This window comes from Acomys minous (genome assembly GCF_964271855.1).
Source record: "Acomys minous genome assembly, chromosome: 10".
NCBI classification, from domain to species: Eukaryota; Metazoa; Chordata; class Mammalia; order Rodentia; family Muridae; genus Acomys; species Acomys minous.
Genome location: NC_140491.1, coordinates 114,708,058 through 114,735,145, shown reverse-complemented (window position 1 = coordinate 114,735,145; position 27,088 = coordinate 114,708,058). Strand labels below are relative to the sequence as shown.

Genomic DNA, 27,088 nt, shown 5'->3' with positions numbered 1-27,088 from the left:
AACTTCATTTAACGAGCAATGAAACTGGAGTGCAGACAGGCAAGAGGTTTGTCCCTTAGTCACTGGAAGACAGAGCTGACCTTGCAAACATTTGTTTTATTTTGGCTCAATGCTCTCTCAGCCTGGTTTCTACTTCCTGGCATGGATTAGAACTTCTTGATAAAAATCAGTGGTTCTTATAAGTCTGTTTGGTGATGACAAGAAAAATGCAGCCTTGTTTCTCTGATGTGTTTGCACATGACTACAAGTAATTTCCACCTTTGAGGCTTTTGATCTGGTTTTTTATGGATCATTCAACCAAAGCCGAATCTACTCCTTACTTTTCCCTTTATGGCATGCACTTTTAAAACATTTTAATCACGCTCTGGGACGGCTCATTTAATTGTACACTGAACTGCTGGCCTGGAATTTAATGACTTTATCTTGGTCCATCAGGAGCTTAAATAACAATTGAGGAAAGTCTTCAAAATGGCTTACCTTGAAAAAACTAGGGTTTGTGTTCACTATAATTTGGGCTACTGCTCGTGGAGTGAAAGCCTCATGTTCTAATGAATTAATGCTCACAAATTTGTTCATCGTTTTTTCTGCTTGTCTGTCTTTCCTTTTATTGTTACAAAATAAAAAAAATCCCCCATACTACAAAATCTTGTGCACCCTGACAATTTGAGTTTATTTGTTTATTCATTTATTTATTTGTGTGTATACGTCTTTGTGTTTTGGTTTGGTTTGGTTTTGGTGGGTTACGGAAAACTGCACTGGAGGACAGAAGCTTCTGGGTACATTTTCACGAATAGACTTGAGCAACAGCTGTTTTGCTAACTTCTGGGCTCTGGCCAAAACAAAGGGACTTCTATCAGCTGAAATGGCATCTCCAACGTCAGCATAAGTGAAGATTGTTAGGCTGTGAGCGTCCAAAGTGATGTCTTGTCCCCACACTTCATCCAGTGAGAGTTAAAGATTGTAAAATAATTACTCTCTTGAAGCAAAGCCAGCTGCGCAACCTCAGCCCATCATCCCTAGCCATTCATACCGTCTTCAGTTTCACAGGACTGCCTTGCAGAGGGCTCACTTGGGACTGCTTAGCCAGCGGTACAACTTTTATTTTGAAGAAAAAAAAAGTTGGAGCCTCAGAAACAGGCTGTTTTAAGGACAGGGAGGGACTTAGCCTTGCCGGCTTGACCAGCATGTGGAAGGAGAGCTCTTATGGCTGCAATAACTTAGGACAAGCTCCTACCTGGGTGTCGCCTGGGGTAGGGAAGTTTCTGTTTGTTTTGTTCTGTTCCCGAGGGTCCCGTGTGTTTCGCTTGCCTGTATCAACGTGACCCGTGGTGGGTTTTGCACACCCTGCTCTGTAGGGGAGTGCCCCGACGTGCCTGGCTTATGTGGCCTCTATGGACACACTGCCCAGCTGGCAGGGAACAGGGAAGTTCTTTCCCAGCACCCAAAAAGAGAAAGAGGAAACTACTTTTTCCTCTGGGCTCCTTGCAGCACAATAGCTCAGGATAAGTGTCCACAGTCCGTCCCTGGACTTTTCTGGAGCGCATTCCAGGAAGAAGTTCAGCCTTCATCTTTAAATGGATGAGTATGTCACAATCAGGAGGAAACATCTCCAAAGACCCATCTTTAGGTAAGTCGTGCTGCGTCCCAGGTGGTTCCGGGGCTGGGGCTGTCAGCCACAGAGGTTTCTCTCCATCTTCAACCTGAGGAATGTGGCATTAAATTTCAGCAGAGCAGCAAAGAGTGCCCGGAGTTTAACGTCAAGCACGCTGAAGAAATCTCACTTTCTACTGCCTAAAGCTCGCTACCTAAGCTCTTATATCAATTCCTCAAAACTACGCTTTAAACATCTTAGCCGTTCAAGCACACAAGTGACGGAGAGTTGGAAAAAACTTTTGAAATGTTGTGCAATCTCTCCCTGTTGCTGAGCGAGCCGCACTGCACACTCCTCAAATTGGAAAATACTGTGCTTGGATCTGTGAACTGATTACACTCAAGGGCAGGGTGTCTGTACTATAACTGCTACGTCTGTCTGAAGCAATGCGCTCCGAGATAAATCTGAATTTGATAGCTACTGTACTGGAGTGTACATTTTCTAGATCCTTTGGGAATATTAGGCGAGCAGTTAGGAAAGAATAGGACACAGAGGAAGACTCTAGTCTACAGAATGTGTGACCAGGAAATACGGGTGTAGCATAATGGGCTCAGCTAAGGTTTATTTGGTGTGTGGTGAGGGGAATGTTCTTTCTCTGGGGGGAGCAATGCTTTCTAATTACTTTTTTCAGCTCTTTGTCTAGTTATCTGTTATGTACTTTAGGACTCAGCATTGAAAGTAAAAGGTTTTTAAGTAGATAGAAAATGAACAAACAAACTCTGCTTCTTAAAACAAAGGACATAACTGTCGACTTTCTATTATTGCCCCCAAAATACAAACTTAGCAAATGTTAACAATGGTAAATGCTAACCGCAGTTGTAGCCACTAGTTGTTGATTTAGGATTAAATCCAGACTAATAGAAATCAATAGAAGGGACTCTTGTTATTACTTCATCTTGAATATGGGTGGATCTTAAAGAATGAAATTACATAGAATGTCATTTTATGTACTAAGTAAACATTATCACAGTTTTATTAATAGAAATAGTATACCTTGTTAATGCTTGACACAGATATAATGTAAATCTGTTTAAAATATTTTGGAGGTGAATTATATTTAGATCCATGCCTATTCCATGCTCACGGACTTCTGTGAGATTGATAGTTATTTAGAGTGTACCTGTAAATACTGTAAAGCAACTGCTATAACTGCTCAAAATCCAAAATTATCCTCAAAATGCACATTTATCTCAGAGTTCTTCCAACCACATATGATTAATTAGTAATCTATATAATAATAATAATAATAATAATAATAATAATAATAATAATAATAATTCTCTATTTTTCCCCAAGCTCATGGTATACACAAACTGCTCAAACAGGAAATTACTTTTTGTTCAGAAGGCAAGGCATGTTGGACAGAGGCAGACCCACCTGGCCATCTTTCTTGTGCAGTGATCTCATGTTGGGAGTTTAGAGGAATGAGGTAGATAATTTTTTAATGTCAAGTCCTCTTTATGCCTCATAAGTTATATGCTCAGGTCTTATTGCCTGGTGGACTTCACCCTTCTTAGAGTTATATCATTAAAAAACAAACAAATAAACCTTGGCTCTTTGTAAAAGTTAAGATCCTTTTCCCTTAATAATTAGAATAAAACATAGTGGATGTGGATATTTGCTCCATGTTTCTGGTGATCTGGGTGAATCCTCCAGATTGGTACAAAGAACTCATACCTCCACACAGGCAGTTATTTCAGGCAAGTGGAAATGGGTCAAGGTTAGACGCAGGGGTGAGTTTTACTGAGCAGTTGGCACACGGGCACTTTCATAATTTTTACTATGAATGCACGGCGGTGATGAGCGACAGGAGCATAAGGGTTTCATAGACTTATCCATAATTCATCAGAGGAAGTACACTTGGCCACCGGCTTCTTGATACCTGTTTGTCGTTTTAGGCAAACTCTAGTCTGGTGTTTTGCCCTTATCACATGTTCCTCCTATTGGTACCTTGGCCCCTTGACTCCTTGGACATCCCAGCTGTCCAGAGTCTCTCTGGAGCATCTTTTCTCAGGACTGTTCTTTTCTTCTTGGAGATTTTGTTCCAGATCTTTCTTACTTTGTCTGTTTCTGCCTATTGCACCACTTCTCAAGAGCTTTGCCTCTGGTTATCAGTCCACTTGGTAAGAAAATCTATTTCATATGCATCAGTAGGGCCATGTAAATTTAACAGAATTTTTGTGTGTGTAGTATCTTAGCTGCCTGTAAAATAATTCATTGAAAGTTTCAGCAAGACAGGAAAGGTTTGGAACTTTCATTCTAAAATACTAAATTTCTTTATGTAGGATGGCATGTTTTGTAAAACTCATGGCTCTAATTCAACCCACCTGTACTTCTCTGGAAGACTTTGAGACCATTAGGACATTAGCATGTATGTGTAGTCAGAACACTCAAATGGCAGTGCATTGCAGAAGGGAATAGCACCCTGGGAAAAGCAGATAATAGGAATAAATTACTCTGACACTTACATGATCTTAGAGAAAAGATATAAAACCATGTTTGAATTCAAGTTTTGAGACAGAATTAAAATTCATTTTGTATCATCATAATTACTGTAGATTTAAGAAACTAAAAATAGTTTATTAAATGGGAAAAAACAAGTAGGATTTTGGAGTAATGCATGGTGCATACTGACATCATTTATCTCCTGTTTCTAAGAATGTACAGGTCTCATACATTGAGAATTCTCAAAATAGTTCAGAGTGAGGCTATCAAATCCTTCTTACAAAGGACTTACTTGGAATGAACATACATACTTATACACATCTCCATGTGATGTGAGGTAAAGAACAAAAGCAAAACTCCTTTAATGTCCAAGGAAGGAGTTTGTGTAATCTTGTTCATGAATAGTGCGTAGATCTTTGGGATCAGCCCTGAACAATTGTAAATGGTGCTTTCTGAATAGACACCATGCTTCTTGCAGGTCCTTATAATCCAATCTTATGCAGAGAAAAGGTAAATCTTTATTTCTAGGGGAAATTGTACAGGCATGATAATTTTCCAGGAAGGAAACACCATCACAAAACAGATATTTGTATGTTTCCAGCCAACGACACAAATTTCTGCCCCCTCAGCACTGACAAAAGAAAGTTACATGGGTCATTAAAATCCAAGAGCTAAACCAACCATTGATGAGAGAGACCTTCTACATGCATGTGACCCTTTCTGGATCTGAAACTGGATTTTTTTACTTTGTGGTCTGATACCTGACACTTCTGTGTCTTCCTCATTTGTCGTTTTATTGAAAGGCATCAATTTTTATCTTAAAAATCAGCACAATCACATAAAAGACCCTATGTAGCTTCAGGAAAATAATTGCTGAAAACATATCTGTCTTATCAACTTCACCTTACTTAGTCAGCTTTCTCCAGGACCGTGAGATGAATCAGCCTTAGCATCTGAAACCGAGAAATCTCAGTTTCCCCTAAGAAGCTTCAGCCGTAAAACTATTTCTGCTTTGAATGCTGTTGTCTTGCAGAGTTTAATCGTGGACTTTCTCTGTGAGATCGCCCCTGATTCACTTCTCACATTACCTGCTCCCCTGCCAAATTTTATTACATGTGAGTTTTTCCCACTGCAGTTCATAAAAGCTGATAGGTAGTGTGAATTGTGAGGATTCTTACAAGGTAAACACTTGTGTTGTTTGTAAGCAACACCTTTTGAGCTTCTTTCAGGGTTCAAAACTGGGTAAGTTATTTTGGTGGGGACTTTTTTCCGTTAGGAGTACCATTTAAAAAGTCACAAACAAAATCAAATTACACAAATACTTCTTCATCAGGCCTAGCAATGAGAACTGCACGATTCATCTGGGCTCTGAGACACTGAGGGGCGATGCTGCCAGGGCCAAAGACTAATGAAAATCATGTTGAGATCCTCCCAGCCTCCCAGCTCATAGAACATGCTGTTTCTTCTCTTTATGTGCTTTCAAAAGTTTTATTTTTACAAGTATCTGTTAACAGTGGAATTCTGAGTGTGTTTTTGGCAGACATGTTCCGTTCACATAGAAATGTTGAATGCAGTAGGATGGAATGAAAAAAAAAAAAGACCTATAAAAAGATCCTAATTTTGTTTGCGGGTCTATTGGGTAAGGTCTGTGGCTTATGATTTATAAAGTGATATTATAAAATAAGTTCATATTTAATTGAAATATCTACCACGTAGTTAACACCAAAAATTGTTTTGAGTATAATCATTGTTGTTTATTCCCATGATTTAGCTCAGAGTATAAATAATTCTGCCCAAAAGCCCACATATAAAGAAGACCCTGTCTGTCAGATTTTTATACGTTATAAGGAGGAGGCCCATCTAGACTAGTTTTCTTCTAGGCAAGGTGTCCAGATGAAACTCAGTTATCCTGATATTCATATCCTGCAGAGCTCACAGTGTAACTAAAAATAACTCAAATAGTATAAACCATAAAACTCACTTGAAAATTTAAAGGAATTGTGATACATTGTTGGATGTTTTTGTTCCATAAATACATAAGTACTTGGTATCATTTAATTGAAATCTCTTTTGAGTACCTTTTTTTTTACCCCAGAAATATATCATTTTGAGAAAATATGTTGTAGTGCAACACAGAAAATAATTAAGTATTAATGTCAACTGATGCAGTGGTATAATGCATAAAATATCCTTTTATTCAATAAGTTTTTACAGGATATGGATCTCGTGAATCACATATAAATTATAACATAGACATAATGTAATTCTGTATTTGTAAATATATTTTTTCATTTTTTGCCTGCAATATGTGCTTATAAATTTTTTTTAGTTATAAAAGAAAGATCCAGGCATGGTGATTACATAAGATTCTATCTCAACAACTGAGAGAGCAAGAGAGAAAGCAAGCATGTGAATTTGCAAGGGAGACACAGTCATGGACAAGTTAGTTTTAGAGTTTTTGGAAATGTGGATGCTTTTTTTTTTATGTTAGTGATGAATAAAAGAACAGGACAGTTATATTTAGGTTTTTACCCTTTGCTCTAAGATACTTACAAAAGGAGATGTGTGTGTGTGTGTGTGTGTGTGTGTGTGTGTGTGTGTGTGTATGTATGTGTGTGTGTGTGTGTGTATGTATGTGTGTGTGTGTGTGTATGTATGTATGTGTGTGTGTGTGTGTGTGTATGGTTGTATAGGCATGCCCAGTGCATGTATGGAAGCCAGAGGTTGACATCGCTATCTCTCTTTATAGCTCTCTACCTTGTATTTGAAGACAGAGTCTCCCTGTGAATCTGGAACTCACCGTTCATTCTATCTAGACTTGCTGGCCAGTGAACCCTTGTCATCTACCTGTCTCCTCCCACCAGTACTGGAGTTACAAGCAAGTTCCAACGCACTGGCTTTCATGTGGAGTCTGGGGGGTCCAAGTTCAGACCTTCACCCTTGTGCAGGAAGTACTTTACATCCTGAGACATCTCTCCAGTACCGAGAAATGAATTTAAAGTTTAGGACACTGTAGAGCAGCGATTCTCAACCTGTGCGTCGCAAGCCCTAGTGGGGGCAAATAACCCTTTCTGGGGGGTCACCAGGCCCTCCTGCATAGCAGATATTTACACTATTATTCATAACAGTAGCAAAATTACAGTTACGAAGTAGCAGTGAAATTATTTTACCGTTGAGGGTCACCACGACATGAGGAACTTGGATTAAAGGGTCTCAGTGTTAGGCAGGCTGAGGCCCACTACTGCACAGCATGGTGCTGCTTAACAATACAAATCTATTCTAAAACCGGCATGTTTACTGAAAATTAATCTTTTTGTTGTGTGTGTCAAGGGTGTTATTTTCCCTAGCTGAGGGTCATTGTATTTAGAGGATGAAGAATTAACACAAATTGATCTTTAACATGAATTATAAAAGTTAAAGCAAAACAAGCCCATTTGAACACAAAACAGGTAATGCTTATTTCCCTAGACATAACGGAAGCTGCTCTAATTTTTAAGTGGTAATAATCTATCAATAAACTGTAGCTTGTTATATATTTTAATTTGAAATTGCTGTTTCCATAGGAGGCCTTAATATTAATTCTAAGAAGTAACTTTCACCCAGCATCTGGTGGGGAAGTTCTATGCACGGGGTACTCCAGACACCGGGACTCTATGCATGGAGTGCTCCAGGCACCAGGACAGTAGGGATGACGGCTTCAGCCACGGAGCCAGCCGAAAGCCAGGAGCAGACTGAAGCATGGGAAAGCGTCTTTTACTCAGCTGTGCACATCTCGTTTCACAGGCTAGACAGCTTGCTGATGCTTGAGGTTATTTTGGGAGTTTGGTATGATTTAGAAATGGCTTTTCAAAGATCTGGAATGTTTGAAATGAGGAAAGTCAAGATTATGCACGTAGAATAATCTATTTAATGGCCTCACATCATCTGGAAATTCTTACGTTTTGAGTAATTAGCCCTCTGTGGATTTTGTTTAAGTAAAAATCAGGAGCAGAAAGTCATACCAATGGGTGCTTGTTAAAAGACGACCCATGGGTCTGTAGACAGGGGATAACTTTAAAGATGTCTGCAGTGTGTTTACAAACCGAGCCTCTTCAGTTCTTTGCCTGGACATAACATAGCTTTGACAGTTTGTTCTCATGGGAAAGCTTTAGTTTATTTATGAGTTTGATTACAGCTGCCTGGACATGAGCTCTAATTGAGGAAAATCCAATGTTTCCTGAGTTGGAACTGCTGGAAGTGGAAAGGAGCCAGTGCATTAGAAGGCGGCAATTCCTCTTCTGTCTGCACTGTCCAGTCCTGCTCTTCCAGGGACCACTGCTTCTTAGGAAGAGGCTTTATTTCTTAGTGGAGTTGGTGTTCATTTCCAGTGTCTTTGTGATTTAACACTGGTATCTTAGGATACTATTTTTAGAAAAGGTGTGTGTGTATGTGTGTGTGTGTGTGTGTGTGTGTGTGTGTATGCTTGTCTGTGTACATGTGTGTTTGTGTAGGCCTGCTTGTCTGTGTATGTGTGTGTGTGCTTGTCTATGTACATGTGTGTTTGTATAGGTGTGAGTGTCCGTGTGTGTCTGTGTGTGTCTGTGTGTGTGTGTGTGTGTGTGTGCATAGTTGTGCTTGTCTGTGTACATGTGGGTTTGTGTAGGTGTGAGTGTCTGTGTACATATATGTGTTTGCTTGTCTGTGTACATGTATATGTGAATAGGCATGCTTGTCTGCATATGTAGGGATCATTTGTTGGCATCAGGATGTCTTCCTCAATTTTTTTAAAATGAGACCTTGACCTTCTTGTTTTGAAGAGGCTGGCTGGACCCAAGTTCTGCCTATCTCAACAGCCCAGTTCTGGGCTTACACACATGTGCTGTCACACTTGACATTTTACCAGAGTGTGAGGATTTGAACTTGCTTCTCGTGCTCACTGAGCCATTTTCCCAGTCCTAGAATAGATTTTTTTAAAGAGATAGTTGTTGATTATACAGTCATTAACTGCTAATACAGGCATAGAGAATTACAAGCTTTTAGAATAAAATTATTTCGGCTTTAAAAATATTACTGCTTAATTTGACTATTTTCAGGATCAAAGAGTTAGGAACAAACTGATTAAAAACTATGATAATGAAAGAGTAAAGTGATGTCATTAACACAGGACAGTGACAATTTTATGGGTTCCAGTTGAGGAAAGAACAGAAAGTCTCATGAGGTCAATTCGCTTTTAAGTTACATCATTAAGTCAAAAGCTTGGATGGAAGTAGGGATATGTGAAAATCTGGGAGCAATTCTTTGTTAGAGATCTCTCACAAAGATGAGCAATTCGACATCTCCTCCTGCAGTGATGTCTCTGTGGGACACATTAAACAAAGCAGACTCTGTGAGATGCCTGGGTCCACAGCTCAGCGCTTGCTATTTGGTTGAACTGATTTTGGTTGTTTGCAACCTTAGGATCTCATGGCATTTTCATCTGCATCCTTCTTACACGTTTCCTCCATGCTCTATCATAATTACATGGATGAAGGACTGACTTTTCTGAAAAACACAAAAATATTATGTAAGATTCATAAGGCTAGAATCAAAACAGAATGCATTGTAATATCTCTCATAACTTTTGGGAGAATGTGCTTCATACGTAAGAAAGTGCTTACCCAAGGCTTCAAACTTAAAATAGAAAGGGTTCAGCATCGTCTTTCCAATCAGTAAAGTAGCACTTGGGGTGATCAGTAACAGAAGACATTTGTTTTCTTGTTTTTAAAACCACTTAAAGAGAGGCTGGAAAGATGGCTCATTAGGTAGAATCACTTGCTGCCCCTGCAGAGGACCAGTGCTTGCTTCTCAACACCCATGTGGCCGCTCGCTGCTCTTCAGAATTCCAGTTCCAGGGTGTCTGGCACACTCTGACTCCCTTGGGTACCTCATGCACGTGATGTACATACAAACACAAAGTCAAAACACCACTGAGATGGGGGCTGGAGATACAGGCCAGCATTTAAGAGCACTTGCTGCTTTTGAAGAGAACCTAGGAAGACAATGACTTTATCTATTGCTATTTGTAAGACCCAAAATATGATGCTTAAAATGACACTTATCTCGGGGTGGAGGTAAGGAGAGGGATTGAAAGGTCCCACTGATCTTCACAAGTCTGGATTTGAACTTACTGTGACTTTTGAACTCATTTGTGGTCTATGGAGCATTTGCTCAGGGCGGTTGGTCGGTTTTTATTTGGCTTTCGTGCATTACATCTCCAACATCTCTCCATGCAATAGCCTAGGCAAATTCTCACCGTCATTATAGGAGGCGGAAGTTAAAAACATTTATTTTTTTGTAGGCTCCATATGAATCTTACTGAGTCACGTTGCCACTGCTCTGTTGGGAAGACCAAGCAGTCACATGACAAGCTCAGGGTTCATGCAGAGGCCATGATGCCATACAGCACACAAAAACGCCTGGGGAACTGGGGGGAATTAGTGCAGTATGCTTTCTCCACAAGTGCTCACGGCTTTCTTTTTCCTCTCTGATTATTCTTTTCCTTAATCCAACTATAGTTTATTCATACACTAACGGGAAAGAAGGTCATATACTCTTCCCTGCTCTAAAGTAGCCTCACTGATTACTGAGGACAGGAAAAAGTTATTAACAGAGTGGTGAGGTCCAGGTGGGTGTTGGGTGGATAATGGCCAGACAGGGTGCACCTGACTCCCAGGTGACAGCATACCTGAGATGCCTAGGTAAGACATTTTAATATGTTTAAAGCTTAAGGTAGTCTCAACTAATTGCCTAAAACAGTAGTTACTATCCTGACATTGACCACCCATGCTTTCCCAGGTTCTTTGGAAAATGGGTCTTTATTAAGCAACTTGCTAATAAATCTGAGGAAATCAGTTATTTTAATTGGAACTAGGGAATTGATTATGCAATTTTAGGCAATTCAATTCTGATTCTACTAATCTCCTGGCCTGGAAAGTCAGTTTTAGAAGCAGCATCAGGAACATAACTTTCTTACATTCATTTGATTTGTTGCTCAGTCACAGCTATAATGTGTATTTTTCTTGGTTTGGAGTTCAGTACTTTCTTTTCAAATATTTTTTCTACATAATAGATTTATGGTAATGATTTCTGTTCTGAACTGTCCCAGATATCACTGTGAAAAGCAAAAGCATTGGTAAAAGCTACAAAGTGGATAACCTTTCTTTTGATTCAGTTACACATAAAATGAGTGTTTTCGCCTTTGTCAGAATCCCAGCTTACAAAACAAAGCAAACCTCCCGCACTCGGGTTCAGCAGGCCTTGGGACAGAAAGCTTTGATGTGTTTCTAAAGCTCGCTGAGTTCATGTTAGTTCAGAACTTGATGTGGGCCTGCTTCCTTGAACAATAGAATCAATACGCACTAGAAATAGGACATCTGGAAATGCTCCTAATGACAGCATAAAATTATTGGAAAGAGAAACCAAACTTTTCTTTCTCCTTTTCCTCAAAAAAGTCTCTGAGAAGAGCTGGTGACATTCACCTGTAGTTCTAGTGTCCAGGAGGTAAAGGCAGGAGGATTGTGCGTTTCAGTGAGCCAACCTGCCAAAAAAGTAATTTAAAAAATTGTTACTGTTTTTTTTAATATAAAAACCTGCTTAGCTCAGTACCTTTGATTATGATCTTTTCTCTTAGAAATTCTTTGGTGTGTCTCTATGTGTACGTGTGTGTGTGTGTATGTGTGTGTGCTGTGTGTGTGTGTGCATGTGTGTGTGCATGTGTGTGTTGGTAATCATGTGTGAATGTGAATGCGAAGGTGCCCATAGCTCATATGTGGAGGTTGGGATATGATATTGAGTGTCAGTCTTCACCGCTAACCTTGAGGGTGAACACGGCCTCTGCTGTCCTTCAGGGGCACATGCTAGGCTGGGTGTCACTGAGCTTGCCGTGCTGTGCACTCTCTCTCTCTCCCATCTCTACAGAGGAGCTAAGTTCGCAGATGAACTACTCTGTGTGACTTATGGGGATTCCCAACTCAGGCTTTTATGCTTGTGCAGCAAATATATTCCCTGAATCATCCACTGATCCACGCCTCTTAAAATAATTTTTTTTTATTTTTTACATGCACATTTATATCATTACACATATATACAATAAACTACCTACAAGAAGAATCACAAAATTATCAGGAATTATATAATGCTTACATTCATAGTGTTTTGGCTGTTTGTATTTGGCAACCTTGAAGTGAACATCTTTCCTAACTTGGTGTGTCTAAAATTTTGACTGTAAATCAATATATATCATATCTCATCTCTATCAACTTAAAACATATATCTAGACATAAAAAATAGCTTAACCCCTAAACAACTAAGCTTAATTGTAAAGCTCTTAAATCCATTTTTACGATGTAGGTGTGCACAGGCTACCAGGAGCTCCGATGTAATAATAGTTCTCAGGGTTGGCTGTAGCTTGAAATCCTTGGGGACTCAGAAACAAAAGTGCAAATGCACAGTGTCTTAGTTGCTTCTTCTGTTGCTTTGATAAAATCCCCTAATGAAAGGGAAGGGAGGGTTCCCTTGGCTCACAGTGCAGGGGAACAGGCCCTCCTGGGAAGGCAGTCGTGACTTCTAGAGCTAGAGACCCCTGCATGCATTGCATCCCCATTCAGGGAGCAGAGAAGAATGAATTCCGGACCCAGAGCCCAGTGAATCACAGCACACACTTTCAGGACGGGTGTTCTAACCTCATGCTGGAGGCTAGCGCAGTCTAGATCACCCCTTGTGAGTGCACTCAGTGCTTGTGACCAGGTTGTTTCTAATTCATCTTCCTAGCAGGGATCCTACATTGGAGATACAGGGACAAAAAAGGGAGGGCGGTCCACTTAAGGATGGCCTTTGTAGAAAGAGCAGGCTTCTGAGAGGCCAACGGAAGGAAGAAGGAACACCTAGAATCTGAGGGAGTGAAGGCAGGGGCTGGGAAGTGTTTGGGAAAAGTTCCATCGCGCGCTGTCTGAGCACCCCTGGGGTGAAGGAGAGTGTGGCTGATAATTTGGAACAAGCTAGAGACCTGACGCCAACTGCATGCATTCTGTAGATATGTGTTGCCATTTTTGTGATGTGATGTCAAATCTGAACTGAGCTCAGCATTTTTAGAATGTCGCGCCCCTTTGTCCTAGGACATCAGTGCCCCAACACACTAGGAACAAAGCATTGTGTTTGCTATTGCTACTTACCTTATCATTGCCCCTTTTTTTAAAAAGAAGTTTTTTTTTTTTTTTGCCAAAGATGTTATTTCTATTTTGTTGAATAGTTCTCAAATGTATTCAATTTTTATTTCTCATTCCTGTCCTTAGGAAGCTGTGCCTGGAAAAAGCTCTGCTTGCTTCTAAATTTCTCCCAAATCTGTCCTATTTGTTTCCTGAAAGTCACCTACCTTTGTTTTTCTCCTTTAGTTAATTGTTTTCTTTCATTATCTGGAAGATAGTTTGACCCCAAGAAATGTTTCCACAGCTAATATTTTTCCTCTCCTCTCAGAGAAACACAGTTGCCTAGCTGGAGAATAGTGAATGTTTCTTATGTAACCATGATGGTGTGAGGTTTAAAAAAAAAGGAAGAAGAAATATTTTGAAAAGTTGAGAAACGATGGACAATGTAACATTATTGAAACAGCTGAGGGCAAATGAAGAAATAACAGATGGGAGCTCTGTGGGGCTCGTCACACGCGCGTGTCACTGTGCACACCAAGTCGGCAGCCTCAGCCTGCTACCTACACCTTGAGTCTCTTCTCTCATTTCATCCCGAAAAGATTCTTTTCTCAAGAATTACCACCAAATTCATACTTCATGCAAAATAGTTTAAAATCTGTGCCATTTGAACAGGAATTACTTAAAGTTGTGCAGAATCATATGCAAGATATTTAATTAAATTTCACGTACTGGTTTTATTACTCATTTGCGAACTCTTTTCATGAAGTAGGAAGAATCTAGTTCCAAGGTAAAGAAGCAAAACTGCAGAGCGCCACAGGGAGCTAGAAGAAGGGATAATTAAAAGCAGTGCCACTAGGAGCAAACAGATAAGTGTGTACGCACTTACAGGTTTTATTCCCACAATGGATAGAGCTTAAAGATGAGACACAGCTCTGTGATCTTTCACTGAGGTGTGCTCCATTTTTTTTCTAGCCAATGAAATTACTTAACACAAACCCAAAATCGAAGCACATTGCTCTTCTGAATTATGTAACGCACTTGATTTCCAAGAAAGCTTTCTCTGGAAGGGATGGAGAGGCCAACAAAAAGCCACAGGCATGTGATCTACTGCAATAACTGTGCAAACGTGGATTTTACAGGACACATACGATGCACCCACTCGGAATCAGAGGACACAGAGAGCTGTCTCCAGATGAAGAAAGAGGAGGGGAAAATAGGATAAAGTTCAGGCTGTTGCTTTGAAAGTGTTCCCAAACAGATGAGATTTGTTGTTATCACAACCTGAACAACCATTTCCCAAGCAGCATAAAGACCCTGGGGATACTGGAACATGTGGCTTCTTGGACGTGCAACACCATACTCAGCTGCATTATGACTTTGTTAATGGAAATGACTAAAATTTAGAAGTAGTCAGTCTATTCATCTGGTTGTTCTGTTTAATTTTCTGTTTGTCTTAAACTGTCTTGTTTTATTGAAAACTTCTCCAAATGTCAGACTAAGAATGCCCTTTTTTTAAAGAGGAAAAGAAAACCCCACAATGTGTTAGGCAAACTATAGAATGCTACTGAAGTTATGTGGAAGAACGGGGAGACAGAAGGACTCGGGGGGCCCAGGATCCCCACCAGGAGACCGTCAAGCCTGGTGGATCTGGACGTGGGGGGGGGGCTTCATAAACTGTTGCACTAACTAAGGACAATGCAAGCAGTAAACCCACGCAGACTCCCTGTTCAGATCTAGCCAATGGACGCTGGCTCATTCTTCACAGTTGTGGGGAGAGCAGAGAGTGCCTCTGACATGAACTGTGTTGCCCCAAATTTGACCACTTTCCCTTGGTGTGGAGGCCTGGTGGCACTCAGAGGTAGGGGAAGCAGGCTTTCTAGATGAGATCTGATAGGCTGTGGTCATATGGTGGCAGAAGTCCCCTTCTATGAGAGGTCTAGGGGAGGGGAATAGGGCGAAAGAGGGAGGGAGGGGGGAATGGGAAGACCCAAGTGAGGGGATAATAATCAGGATGTAATCTGAATAAATTATTTAAAAAATCTTTAAAATTTTAAAAAGAGTCAGATATTGAGAATGGAGAGACAGCTTTGTAAATAAGAGCTGGCTGTGTAATTGTGAGGACCTGAGTTCAAATCCCTGACACCACATAGAAAGCTGGATGTGTCCACAGATATCTGTAACCACAGCAAGAAAAGACAGAGACAAGATTCTGCAAGCTCACTGGCCAGCTTGCCTTGCTGTCAGGATGAGCTTCAATTTTCATGAGAAATCTTATGTCAAGGATTAACATACAAAAAGACATCCAGCTTTCTTTTCTGGCCTCTACATGAACACACACAGACACATGTATACATACAGGTATAACACACAAATACACACACACACACACACACACACACACACACACACACACAAAGTGAAAGATCAAATCTTTAGAAATCTTCACCAAAACTATATTTGCTACTGAGAAGTGGTAAAGACATAATTGGCTTAAAATGCATTCCTTTCCTAGGGTGACTGATCATTCAATAGTGCTTTTCTGTTCTTTTAAACAACACTGATACTTTAACAACAATTAAACTTGTTATTAATTTAAAACATGACCACATTCTGGAGCTAAACATCTGTGTGGACCGCCCACTATGCTGAGCAGGACAGGCAAACTCTCCTCACGCCTTTCCAGTAGTGTCTACACAACTGAGGTGGAACTTGGGCTTGGAAGGTTTGGTCCCCATGTTAAATCTGGATAACTTCATATGCTCTGTCTTTCTTCCTAGCGACCATCACATAGATTCTCCTTTCCCTATGGGCTCAGTTACCAGTTTGGCCATCCTTGGTAAACTATGTCATACTTGGCTGGTGAAGGACACTAGTCTACATTTAATTTTCTTACCCTCCCCCGATTTAAACATATGGGAAATACTCTGATGTTGGTTCCTCCAGGAGCCACTTTCTTTTTCCTTCCCTTTTTCTTTTGTCCATTACCAAGATGCTTTATAAAACTAATGTTTTTGCTGATATGTTGTATGGAGGAGCTATGCTCATATCTGTTAACACTAGCGTGTTCCATGCCCCATTAGAATAAGAAGTCTATGTGTGAGCAGAAAGTAACCTTTGAACGCCTCCCCCCACCCCGTCTCCAGGAGGGATGTTGCTTTGCAATTTTCCTTTAGTGAATGGGACATTTTGAGAAAGGGCCTGGATTTTCACACTCAAGATTCATATGAGAGTGGAATTCTTAGGTGATATTTTCATAACTTACTGAATTATTTAGAAATGTCTCTTCTAAGAATGATGCCCCATTTCCTTTAAGGGGGGTTGAGTAGATTTTTGGTTGCTTTCTTGGGCTATAGGGGGTTATTTTCAATGGGAGTTGGTTATAAGTTGTTATTGTTGTTACTGGCCTTATTTAGAGAGAAAACAAGGTTGGACTCAGGGATTTCTCTATTTTTTTTTTAATTTTCCATTCTTAGGTTTGGAGATAGGGGTTGAAAAGAAAGAAGGGGGGATATAGAAATATATAGGGAAGATAGACGAAAAAGTAGATCAGTGAATCTACTCCTCAATGTAATGCTTTAATTGTCACAAGGTTATTTTTAATTCACTGGTACAGAATTTTATATATTGATGCAAAATAAGTTTAATTTTAGATACAATGGTATAGAATTTGAATATAAGATTATTCTTCACACACATTGTATATATTCCTACTCTAATATGATTTATTGTACCCATATAACTCAATTATAATACACAATTTACTTCTAATACTTTGAAAGTGCTATTACAGGCTATTTAGGATAAATAAGTTATACAAGTTATATGTTAGTTGATCAAATCATGGTCATATCAATTACTAGTCTATTTTTATCACAAGACTGTACATCTTAGGTACAACAGGTTGATATGATTCTATAGAAAGATAAGGTAAAATAGTTAAATAAGGTCTTTAAAAACCTCAGAGACATACAGAATATGGCATTTTAAAATGTATTTATTATTTTAAAGATTGATTGACAATGAGACAAGTTAACTCCTGGCAACACCCAGCCTACCTCAAAGAAAATGGTGAGCATCAAAGAACCTCCTTATGGAGATGGCTTCAAATGTGACAAATAAGCCACTGGGCAAAATGTCCTTGTTTTTACCACAGACCGAATTCTGCCTTAAAATGAGCAAGCTTGGATGTAGGCAGAGTTGACAGCCAAACTCTGCCAAGATAGGGTAAGCAAGTCCTCAACAGTTCCTGCCTGACAAATATGTCTGTCAAGTATATTGCTCCAGAAGGCTGAAGAAGATGCTCCAACAGTGTAGAGTTTGGGTGATTGCTCAGGTAACAAACTGTCTCTGTCATCTTCTAGTTTGGAAAGCTGCTAACCTGCACCCCGGCATACTCAGGAAATCAAGATTATTCCTTCTCAAGTGTCTGATGAGGTTGAAGACCAGATAGCTTAGTTTTACAATTAATCTTTGTTGTTTAGGTAGGGGTTAAGATGTTTTTAGGCCTAGATAGATGTTTTAGGTTGATAACAATGAAATATGATATTGATTTACATTTAGAATTTTAGATGCACCAAGATAGCAAAGATGTTTTTCTCAAGACTGCCAAATACAAATAGCCAAAACACTAAAAGTATAACATTTATATGATTCCTGATTGTTTCATGATTTTTCTTGCTGTGCATAGCTTATTGTATATATGTGTAATATTATAAATGTATATGTAAAAATAAAAAATATTTAATAAAAAATAAAAAAGGAAATGTCTCTTCTAAAATAATTTTCTCTTAGGTTGTTGGCTGTGTCCATCTGAGACTTAATTTACTTTTTGTTTATTACTCTTTGCGTTGTAGACTATCTATTGTTTGCATTTATTTTCATTAACCTCTTAGTTCCTAGAAAACCAAATATTTTCATCATTTCAGCTATTCTCTCTGATGATTGATTGCTAAACTGACACTTGAAGTTCTCAACTCAGAATACATTTGTTTTATATCTCATATATATATATACACACATATTCACTATACACACAAATACACACACACACACACACACACACACACACACACACACATACACACACACATTCAGTGAACTGCCTGATTGCTAATCATTAGACCTAATGATTCTACAAGAATAATGGTAAAGCACATGGGAAGATCTGTCATGAATCTGTTTATGGACTGGATAGTCCCTCATGAGATAGTTTTACAAGTCTATACACAGAAGCATATGAACACACATCTAGAGGGTAACAGTAGAACTTTCCTGAACCTTTTATGTTAAAAGCAAATATGGAAGGAAAAGATATAATAATGAGGCTTTCCATAATTGACAGTAAATTTTCCTTATGCTGAACACGAGTTAGCCTGTGAGGAGTCTAGCTGGCTATTGTTTGAGCCACAATGCTTAGAGGAAAGGTTAGCTGCTTTACACATCTGTGTTGAGCACTATTAAAGAAAGCCTAAAACATTGCCTTGTATGGCCAATCCTTTCAATATTGAAATTTCAATTTTTATGCCTTTTTCTTTCTTTTCTTCCATAACAAAACAGTTGTCACTTATTCCAATTTTGTCCTCAGAAGAGTTCTTATTTCTCTTTTTTGTGCCTGATAACATCAAAGTATTTTACCCACTTATCTACAATGGTGTTTTCCAGACTAAGACTCTCATTTCCAGTCTCATAGTTCTTTGATTCTAGAGTTATCAGACGTCTAAAGCTTTGTTCCGGCCAATCATTCCTCTCTTCTGTAATTTGTATGCCCTTCATTTCTACCAAGTAAAAAATTAAGACTACTGACAGTTGCAAGACCCTTTATCTCTCTCATCTGCTTCTTTTGTTGTAACTCCTCAATAATTCTTGATGGCTAATTTTCTCAAGGACCTGCTTTGTTTCTTCTGCTCTGTCTGTTTCCACCTGCTTCCTTCAGTCTCCTGTTTGCCCCACTCTCTGCCTTTATGATGCATCAAATACCATTCCAGTTCTGTCTTCAGGAAAGTTTTCTCAATCGTTCAGCTAGGACGAACTTATCTTATTCTTAGACTTTAATGGCAATAGTTTTCATTTGCAGCACAAACACTTCTGTGTGTATTTCTTAAGAAGGTTAGTTGTTAATGCATGCTCTGTTTCTCCTCAGTGTGGACTTATTAAGATGTTGCCTCAGTTATAAGACATAAAGCTAGAAGAGAATGTACACCCTTCTCCTTTTCGTTCTATAGACTCATCCAATTATAGCTCATAGATCATCAGACAGCTAAGTTAAGGAGACGTCTAAACTTGCTCAGTCCCAGACTGTATCTACCTGAGCGACCTTCTGTCCCATTAGAATAGACACTTTGAAGCCAAGAAGATCACTTAGGATTTTACCCTCTCACTTATCCACCACAAATGAAAGAAAGAAAAAACAGAGTTAAAACTAGAAAGACGTATAGCTCTCTGTCCTCTTTCTATATCCTCACAACCCATAGGCTCTTTTGCCTGAATTCTTCCTTCCTTGTCACTTAATAGTACCCTTTCTTGGTCTGCTTTCAAAATGTAATACTCACAGCTGTTTACACATACACACATCTTGTGTGACTCCAAACCACTATAAGACATTAAATACTCTGGTTAATTGAGGATAGCAAGTTAGTTCTTAGAATTAAAACTAGAAAACAAGTCTTAGCTCTCAGTCTAAATTTTATAGCTTAGTTAATTTATATCTATTAGTCTTCTGGTCAGTAATTGTAACACATACAGAGCATTTAGTATGCCTGGGATTTTACCCACAACATATTCAAATATCAAAGTGTGAGCATTATAGATAGACCAACCAACCAACCAAGTTCAGTGATAATAGGTAGAGGAATAGTCCATTTGCACAGGAGCTGATATGCTAGTGCCACATATTAAATCAATAACAAGGCTGACTAGTGTAGGATAAAAGTTGAGTCATCTTGGAAATATGAAAACTTAGATTTCCACCTAACAACCAAGCTTCTGGATTTAAAATGAATCTATCTACCTATCTATCTATCTATCTATCTATCTATCTATCTATCTATCCATCCCCAGGGAAATACACATTAACTTCTATAAACGTAAATGAAAAATAAAATATTTATTCAAGTTTGATGAGAATTTGAAGCAAAGTTTCTCAAGTTAAACAGTATTAATGTGTAGCAAAAGTTTATGTTGTAACAGGTGGAGTTCCATGCTTTGCAGGATATTAATATTAGCAAATGTGTCTGTTGTAGCCAAGGATGTTCTTCTGAAGCAAGCAAACCTACTGACTTAGAGTAATTGAAATGCTTTTTTAAAAAATAATTATTTATTTTTATTTTTTATGCACATTGGTGTTGTGGCTGCATGTATGTCTATAGAGAAATTTTAATCCAGCAACATGGCAACTCTGTAAGGGCTCACATCCAAAGACCTAGGCATGTGTGATCCAGCTGGAACCCTTAGTACACACTTTTAATTTCTCTGGCTGGGATATTGACAGGCCTTTAGTATACACTTTTAATCCCAAAAATTAACATCTAATTGGGGGAAGATAAAGTGACAAGTCAGAGAAAGATTTAATAGAATTGAGTCAGAAATAAGATATGCCCAATCTCAGGAAAAGAGAAAAGAAAGAGAAGGTACCTACCTAAAAGCAGTGCAGGGGGAGAGAGGGGAGTTGAATTAGGTGCGGTTCAGTTGACTGCAGTGGAGTTTAGTTGAGTGCAGTTGCTGAGTTCCTGCAGTCAGTGCAGTCAATTTGTGGAGTGCAGAGGAAGTTTTGCCAAGTAGAGCAATTCAGTGAGAAGCTGAGAGAAGCCAGTTTCAAATAGTCAGCTTGGAGAGGAGTTCTGAGCCAGAACAGCTGAATTAAACCAGCCAGCCAGAGTTCATAAAGAACTAGACAGGGTGAGCTTATTCAGCAGTAAGTCTCAGAATCTGAAAACACTCTAGGCTTAGGTTAGCAGGCGGAGGCTGGAAGCTGAAAGTCCAGGCTTACAGGTTAGATTGTAGGGAGGCTAGAAGCTTCCAGGCCAAGCCTAGGAATAGTTAGATAGAAACTCCCTGGGCTCAGCCCAAGCCATGTATTTGTAATGCCTGGGTACTGCTCTCATCTGATCCCATCATCTGAGGAAAGAAAAACAACACGTACATATGTCTGCATGAGAGTGTCAGATCCCCTGGAACAAGAGTTACAGACAGTTGTCAGCTACCGTGTGAGAGCTGGGAATTGAACCTGGGTCCCTTGGGAGAACAGCCAGTGCTGTTAAGTGCTGAGCCACCTTACCAGCCAGAGTAATTGGAGTTTTAATACATGGCTTCAGGGCCTGAACAAAGGTATAACTTTTCAAAACTGTAGTATTTGCTAAAGTGTGTTAAAAATTACAGTGTTCCTTATGAGATAGATATGTACACATTCTAGTTTTGTTAAGGAGAAAATCGTGGTAGTTAGCACTGAGTGAGCATTTACAAAGTGGCTTTTAGAAGATACCATTTCTACAAGTAATGCAATAGAATTTTTCATATATAAAAAATATTTCAGAGGCATTAGTCTCCTTAAAGGGTATCATCACTAATAAGATTCAAGCTTGCATCTGCCAAATCACAAAGTCAGTGAGAAATCCATATTGTCCCTAAGTAACAGGGTGATAGTGTGAGGAAACGAAGGGTAGGAGGGTTAGAAAATTCAAATGTTGAGTATTTGATGATTTTTATTAATTGATATATTAAACACTATATGAGTAGTGCATGAGTTGATTGGCTAAACCCTACTGAACCAAGCAGTAGTATGCCAAGGGTGAGGGACTGGGAGACTTCCTAGGTACAGGAAATTTGACATTACATTTCATAGAAAGTCTAACAACAGTAATAAGCAAAGCAAAACTTGCTTTTTGTTATCACCATGTGCCTGAAATTTTAAATCATTTCAGCAATAAGTTCTCTTCAAAATATCTGTGTTGGGCCAGATTTTACACAATTGTGACTGTTGTTGAGTTTTACTTATTTTCCATCTACCAATCTATCATCTCACTATCATATATAATAAGCATGATTGTGTAGTATGCTTGTTAATATAGTACACATACACTGGATATTCTACAGTTAACATTACTTTCTACATAGGATATAATTTGGGGAGATTACAGTTTTATTTATAATTGAAGCTACTTATAGTTTCCCTAAACATGAATTATTGGCTACATATGTTTGTTTTAAGAATCAGTGGGTAGCCAAATTTGGAGATTGTTTTTATTATTGTGAAATTATTTGTTTAAAATATATTGTTTAAAATTTGTTGGGGAAATAACGAAAATTAGATTAAGATAAAGGATTTAAGTTAATAGAGATGAGATATGATAGGTACTGAATTTCATTCAGAAATTTAGAGCCAACAAGATAGGAAAGATGTTTATTTCAAGTTTAACAAATGCAAATATTATATAATATATATTATTTATATATATAATATATATATTTATATTTATATATATATAATATATATTTTGCATTAACAAATGCAAAATTTATATAACTCCTGATTGTCTCATGCTTCTCCCTTCTGTACATAGTTTGCTTTATTCATGTGTAATAATATAAATATATATGTTAAAAAAAGAAAGCAGAAGCTAAGAAATTATTGACACTTTGCTTCCTAAAAGTGTTTATTTGTTTGTTTTTTTCAAATGCTAGAATAAATAGACAAAAAGGTTTCATAGCCAGAAAAAAAGCTGTATACTTTTAAAAATTATTTAAGTAATTTATTCAGATTACATCTCAGTTATCCCCTCATTTGTATCTTCCCATTCCCCTTTTCCTCCCTTTTTTATCCTGTTCCCCTCCCCTAGGTCTGTGACAGAAGGAGACCTCCTCCTCCACCATATAATCACAGCCTATCAGGTCTCATCCTGGTAGCCTGCTTCCCCTTCCTCTGAGTGCTACCCGGTCTCCCCAAATAGGGGAAGTGGTGAAATAGGGGGCACCAGAGCTCGTGTCGGAGTTAGTCCCTGCTCTCCACACAACTGTGGAAAATGTGCTGTCCATTGGCTAGATCTGGGTAGGGGTTCTAGGTTTACTGCATGCATTGTCCTTGGTTGGAACAGTAGTTTGAGCAGACCCACCTGGGTCCAGATCCACCAGCCTTGATGGTCTTCTTGTTGGTTTCTAGGGCCCTCTGGGTCCTTCTATTTCCCTATTCTTTCTTACCCCTCTCACCTGGAGTTCCACGAGGAAGTCCTAGTATCTATCTCAATCTCCTGCTCAGTGAAGACTTTCAGGGGACATCCCTGTTGGGCTAGTGTCTAATTATAAGTGAGGATATATCATGTGTATCTTTCTGAATCTGGGTTAACTCACTCAAGGTGATCATTTCTAGTTCCAATCATTTGCCTGAAAATTTCAGGATTTCCTTAAACTAAAAATTCTCCTAACACTGTTCAATTTTGTAAACTTTTATTAAGTAAAATACACATTTATGCTTTTGGGTGATGATATGTTGGCCATTTTTGACTGTAGAGATATGTGGAAGCTGTTAAATTCAATCACACACACACACACACACACACACACACACACACACACACACACATCCTCTCCAAAACAGAACCAAACCAAATCAAACCAAACCCCAAAGACACAAATAACTTTCATAGGATTTTACAAATATCTGCCAAACTTGTCTTTAAGTCTTTCCATTTGTGTTTTTAGGTCTATAGCTTCATACAAAGAAACAATTCTGAAAGCAAAATTAATGAAAGTACTCTCGAACTAGTCTCAGAGATGTCAAATCGACCAGGCTATAGCAAACTCTGAATGAGTATTGGAAGATTATACACACAAAAAGAATGCTAAGAGGCATCACTGGTAGCTGTGTCTGAATGAAAACTGAAGGCTCTTTGTTCCCTGAAATCATCCTGGATGGCTGAGGAAAAGGACTTTCTATTTCTTTGTGTCTGCCAGAGTTCTGCAAAGAGCAGTTGGTGACACATACTTGTTGAATGAAAGAGAAAATGATGAATGAATAATAAACAAAGGCCTGAAACATAGTAAGCTTGGAATGGTGGCTTTACTGGAAATCTACACTTTTACTATGATCCTGAAAACTGAAAAAAATAGTTTAACTGATAATCAGAGCTACCGCTTTAGATTTACTTCGAAGATGGAAAATTGCTGAATAAGTGCAGTAAATTCAAACATGTAAGCCTTGATCCCATCAAAATATTTTGTGAAAGGTATACTCATGTCTCAGCTTTAAGTGGAGGAGAGCGACAGTGCTCTGTCAGGTTGAGATGAGAGCAAGGTGGGCCATATACAGAGGAGAGCTGAGCAGCACATTGAAAATGTGCTAAGTACTTGACAAACCATAAGCACCATTACCACATAGCAAATATGAAGATTTTGTTAATCCTACTTTAACTTAAAATGGAGTAGCCCTTCCCTCCAACTCTATTTCCCTATTCCATTCCCTCTACCCTCTGCAGTTCATGTCTCATGGCCTTGGCATCTTCAGTATCCTGGAGTTTCCATAGTAACTTATACCTCATCTTCACAGTTTCGCTCAGAGACCTCCCAGGACTCCATGTAGATCCTCAGACCTTACTATACTTTGAATGGTCTTTTGTTGACCTCTTCTATGCTGTGTCTCCCATGTCCACAAACACAGTACCACAGGGAGGGTGCCTTCCTCCCTTGGGCCACAGCTGTACCAGCACCTGTCCCCTGATTCTGGGGCACAGTCAACCCCTTCAGCCTGGGCTCTCTTCTTTGCAGTGAATTTAGCTCTTCACAAGACTGAACTCTGATGTGGGAAGTTCTGTCCTGAGGGTGCTGTGCTACATCTCTACACAGCACAGAGGGATTTTCTTTAATAGTACAATTCTCTTAAAAAACAAAAACAAAAACAAACCAGCTGCTCTGCTGTCTGTACTTTCCTTGCCTGAAATGTGAAGCTATCTTACACCCCTGTCTTCTGCCAAATGCATAAATAAATAACCTTTAAAGTTCACTCAGATTCTCAGGACATGGACAGAATGAAGTCAAATTCTTGCCCAAACTGTCACACAAAGGGCCAATAGCCCCATTCCTGATAGAGTCCTCTGAAGTGTAATGAGCTACTGGCTGTGTTTCTCCCAATGTTCTAAGCTCCGTTTGTACACGGCAATTTAAACCCTGCTTAACATACTTGATGGCCTTTCTAGACTAAAGTACCAAACTCTTCCTCATTATAGACTCAAAACAAATCCCAATACCAAAGAACCACACGGGCCGGGTTATGGCAGCAGTGGCCATGCTTCTTTGCATCAACTTCAGGCTTAGTTTCTTTTCCTCTTGCAGGGTTAAAATACTCCAACAATGCAATTTAAATATCTTACAGCTCAAAGTACAATCAGTCATAGCAGGGAAATCAAGGCAGCAGGACCTCGAGCTGGCTGGCTATATTGCTCCCAGAGTAAGTGGAGAACAATGAGCCCATGACACATCTCAGTTCACACCTTCCATTTTCTGTACTCCAGGATGCCCTGCCCAATGAGCAGTCCCATCCACAGTTCAGATGAGCTTTGCACATCAACTAACTAAAATCAAGATCATCTCCCATAGGCATGTCAGGATATTCTAGATTCTATCAACTTGACAATTAACACGTGTGTGTGTGTGTGTGTGTGTGTGTGTGTGTGTGTGTGTGTGTGTTTGTGTGTGTGTGTGTGTGTGTAGAGGCGAAGTGGGTATTTTTTATCTTTTCTCAGCCATTGTAACAGCATCGTCCAAACTAGTTATGGTGTATATGACTTTCACTAAGTGATACACATTTTACGTAACTCAGTCTTGTTATCATTTGTATTTTGTTGACGCATAGTAGGTCCTTTTTATTATGTGCTGGTATGGGTAAAAAAATGTTGCCTTCATTTTTTTCATATGAGTCATTACAGAAATACCCCAATGACCTGTAGTGTTTCTGCAGTATAGGCATTCCTCTTCATTGTCTGGAGTTTAACTCTAATACAAACCATAGGGTAGGGGATGGGATCGGAACATAGAATCCTATATACATTACAAATGGCTGAGCTAGAGGCTAAATGCAGAGCCATAGATACTGCAGTGAGAAAACAAGTAAATCTGACCTGTACATTTCTTGCTCAGAGCCATTTCTACCTTATGAGAACAGTTTATGGTGAGGGTATGGTCCATGGGTAAGTGGCAGTAATGTGTGAAATTGCTATGCACAGATCATTGAATTTAACTAGAAATTTGGAGTGCCTTTTTATTGTTGTAATTATGCTTTGTTTTGAAATCAAGATTGGATTATTATCATATGCTTTAAAAAATTACATTAGACAAATAATCAGGTCAAGGGTTATGGTTATTAAATAGTAATTTCAAAAGTGATGTAAACAATCTCAGTGAGAAAACGTCACTGCCGGGGCACATCTGTTGTCACCATCATTTTTATAATTTATGGAGGTAAAGAAAGGTTGTCTTCCAGAAAGGCAGTAGTCAATGGAGACTTATATACCAATGTAGATCTTGACAGGCAGGCTTTTTAAAATTTTCATTCGTACAAATCATGGGTCCAGTTAATCAACCTATTTATTTACTCTTGGGTTCAGCCCATTGCTGTTCAATAGCCTAAATTTTAAGTCATGCACTCTTATTATAACATGATTGAAATCCAAATCCCCTCCTTGCTTGCCACTAGTTTGGCTTAGTTTTTTCTCATAAATAGAATTAGAAGCAATGATATGCTTGAATTACTAGGAGAAACCACACAAAGAGCCTCAGTTTATTGCTTTTGGACATTTTACATGGATAAATACTTCCATTGTGATTGATCTCAAACTGTAATGGGACTCAC

The 27,088-nt window shown here is 38.9% G+C and overlaps 1 protein-coding gene across 4 annotated transcripts in view; it reads left to right on the top strand.

Moving 5' to 3' along the window:
• The window catches only part of PDE1A (phosphodiesterase 1A), a 278,238-nt gene that overhangs the window by 77,516 nt on the left and 173,634 nt on the right, over positions 1-27,088 (top strand). The window contains exon 1 of one of the 4 annotated variants that reach the window (XM_084800180.1): positions 1,148-1,627. The exons of the other annotated variants lie outside the window; for them this stretch is intronic. Within the exon in view, the coding sequence (XP_084656306.1) occupies positions 1,575-1,627 (53 nt within the window). The 5' untranslated portion in view covers positions 1,148-1,574. Of the gene's footprint in view, positions 1-1,147; positions 1,628-27,088 lie in introns of those variants that run through there. 4 annotated transcript variants of the gene reach the window in all.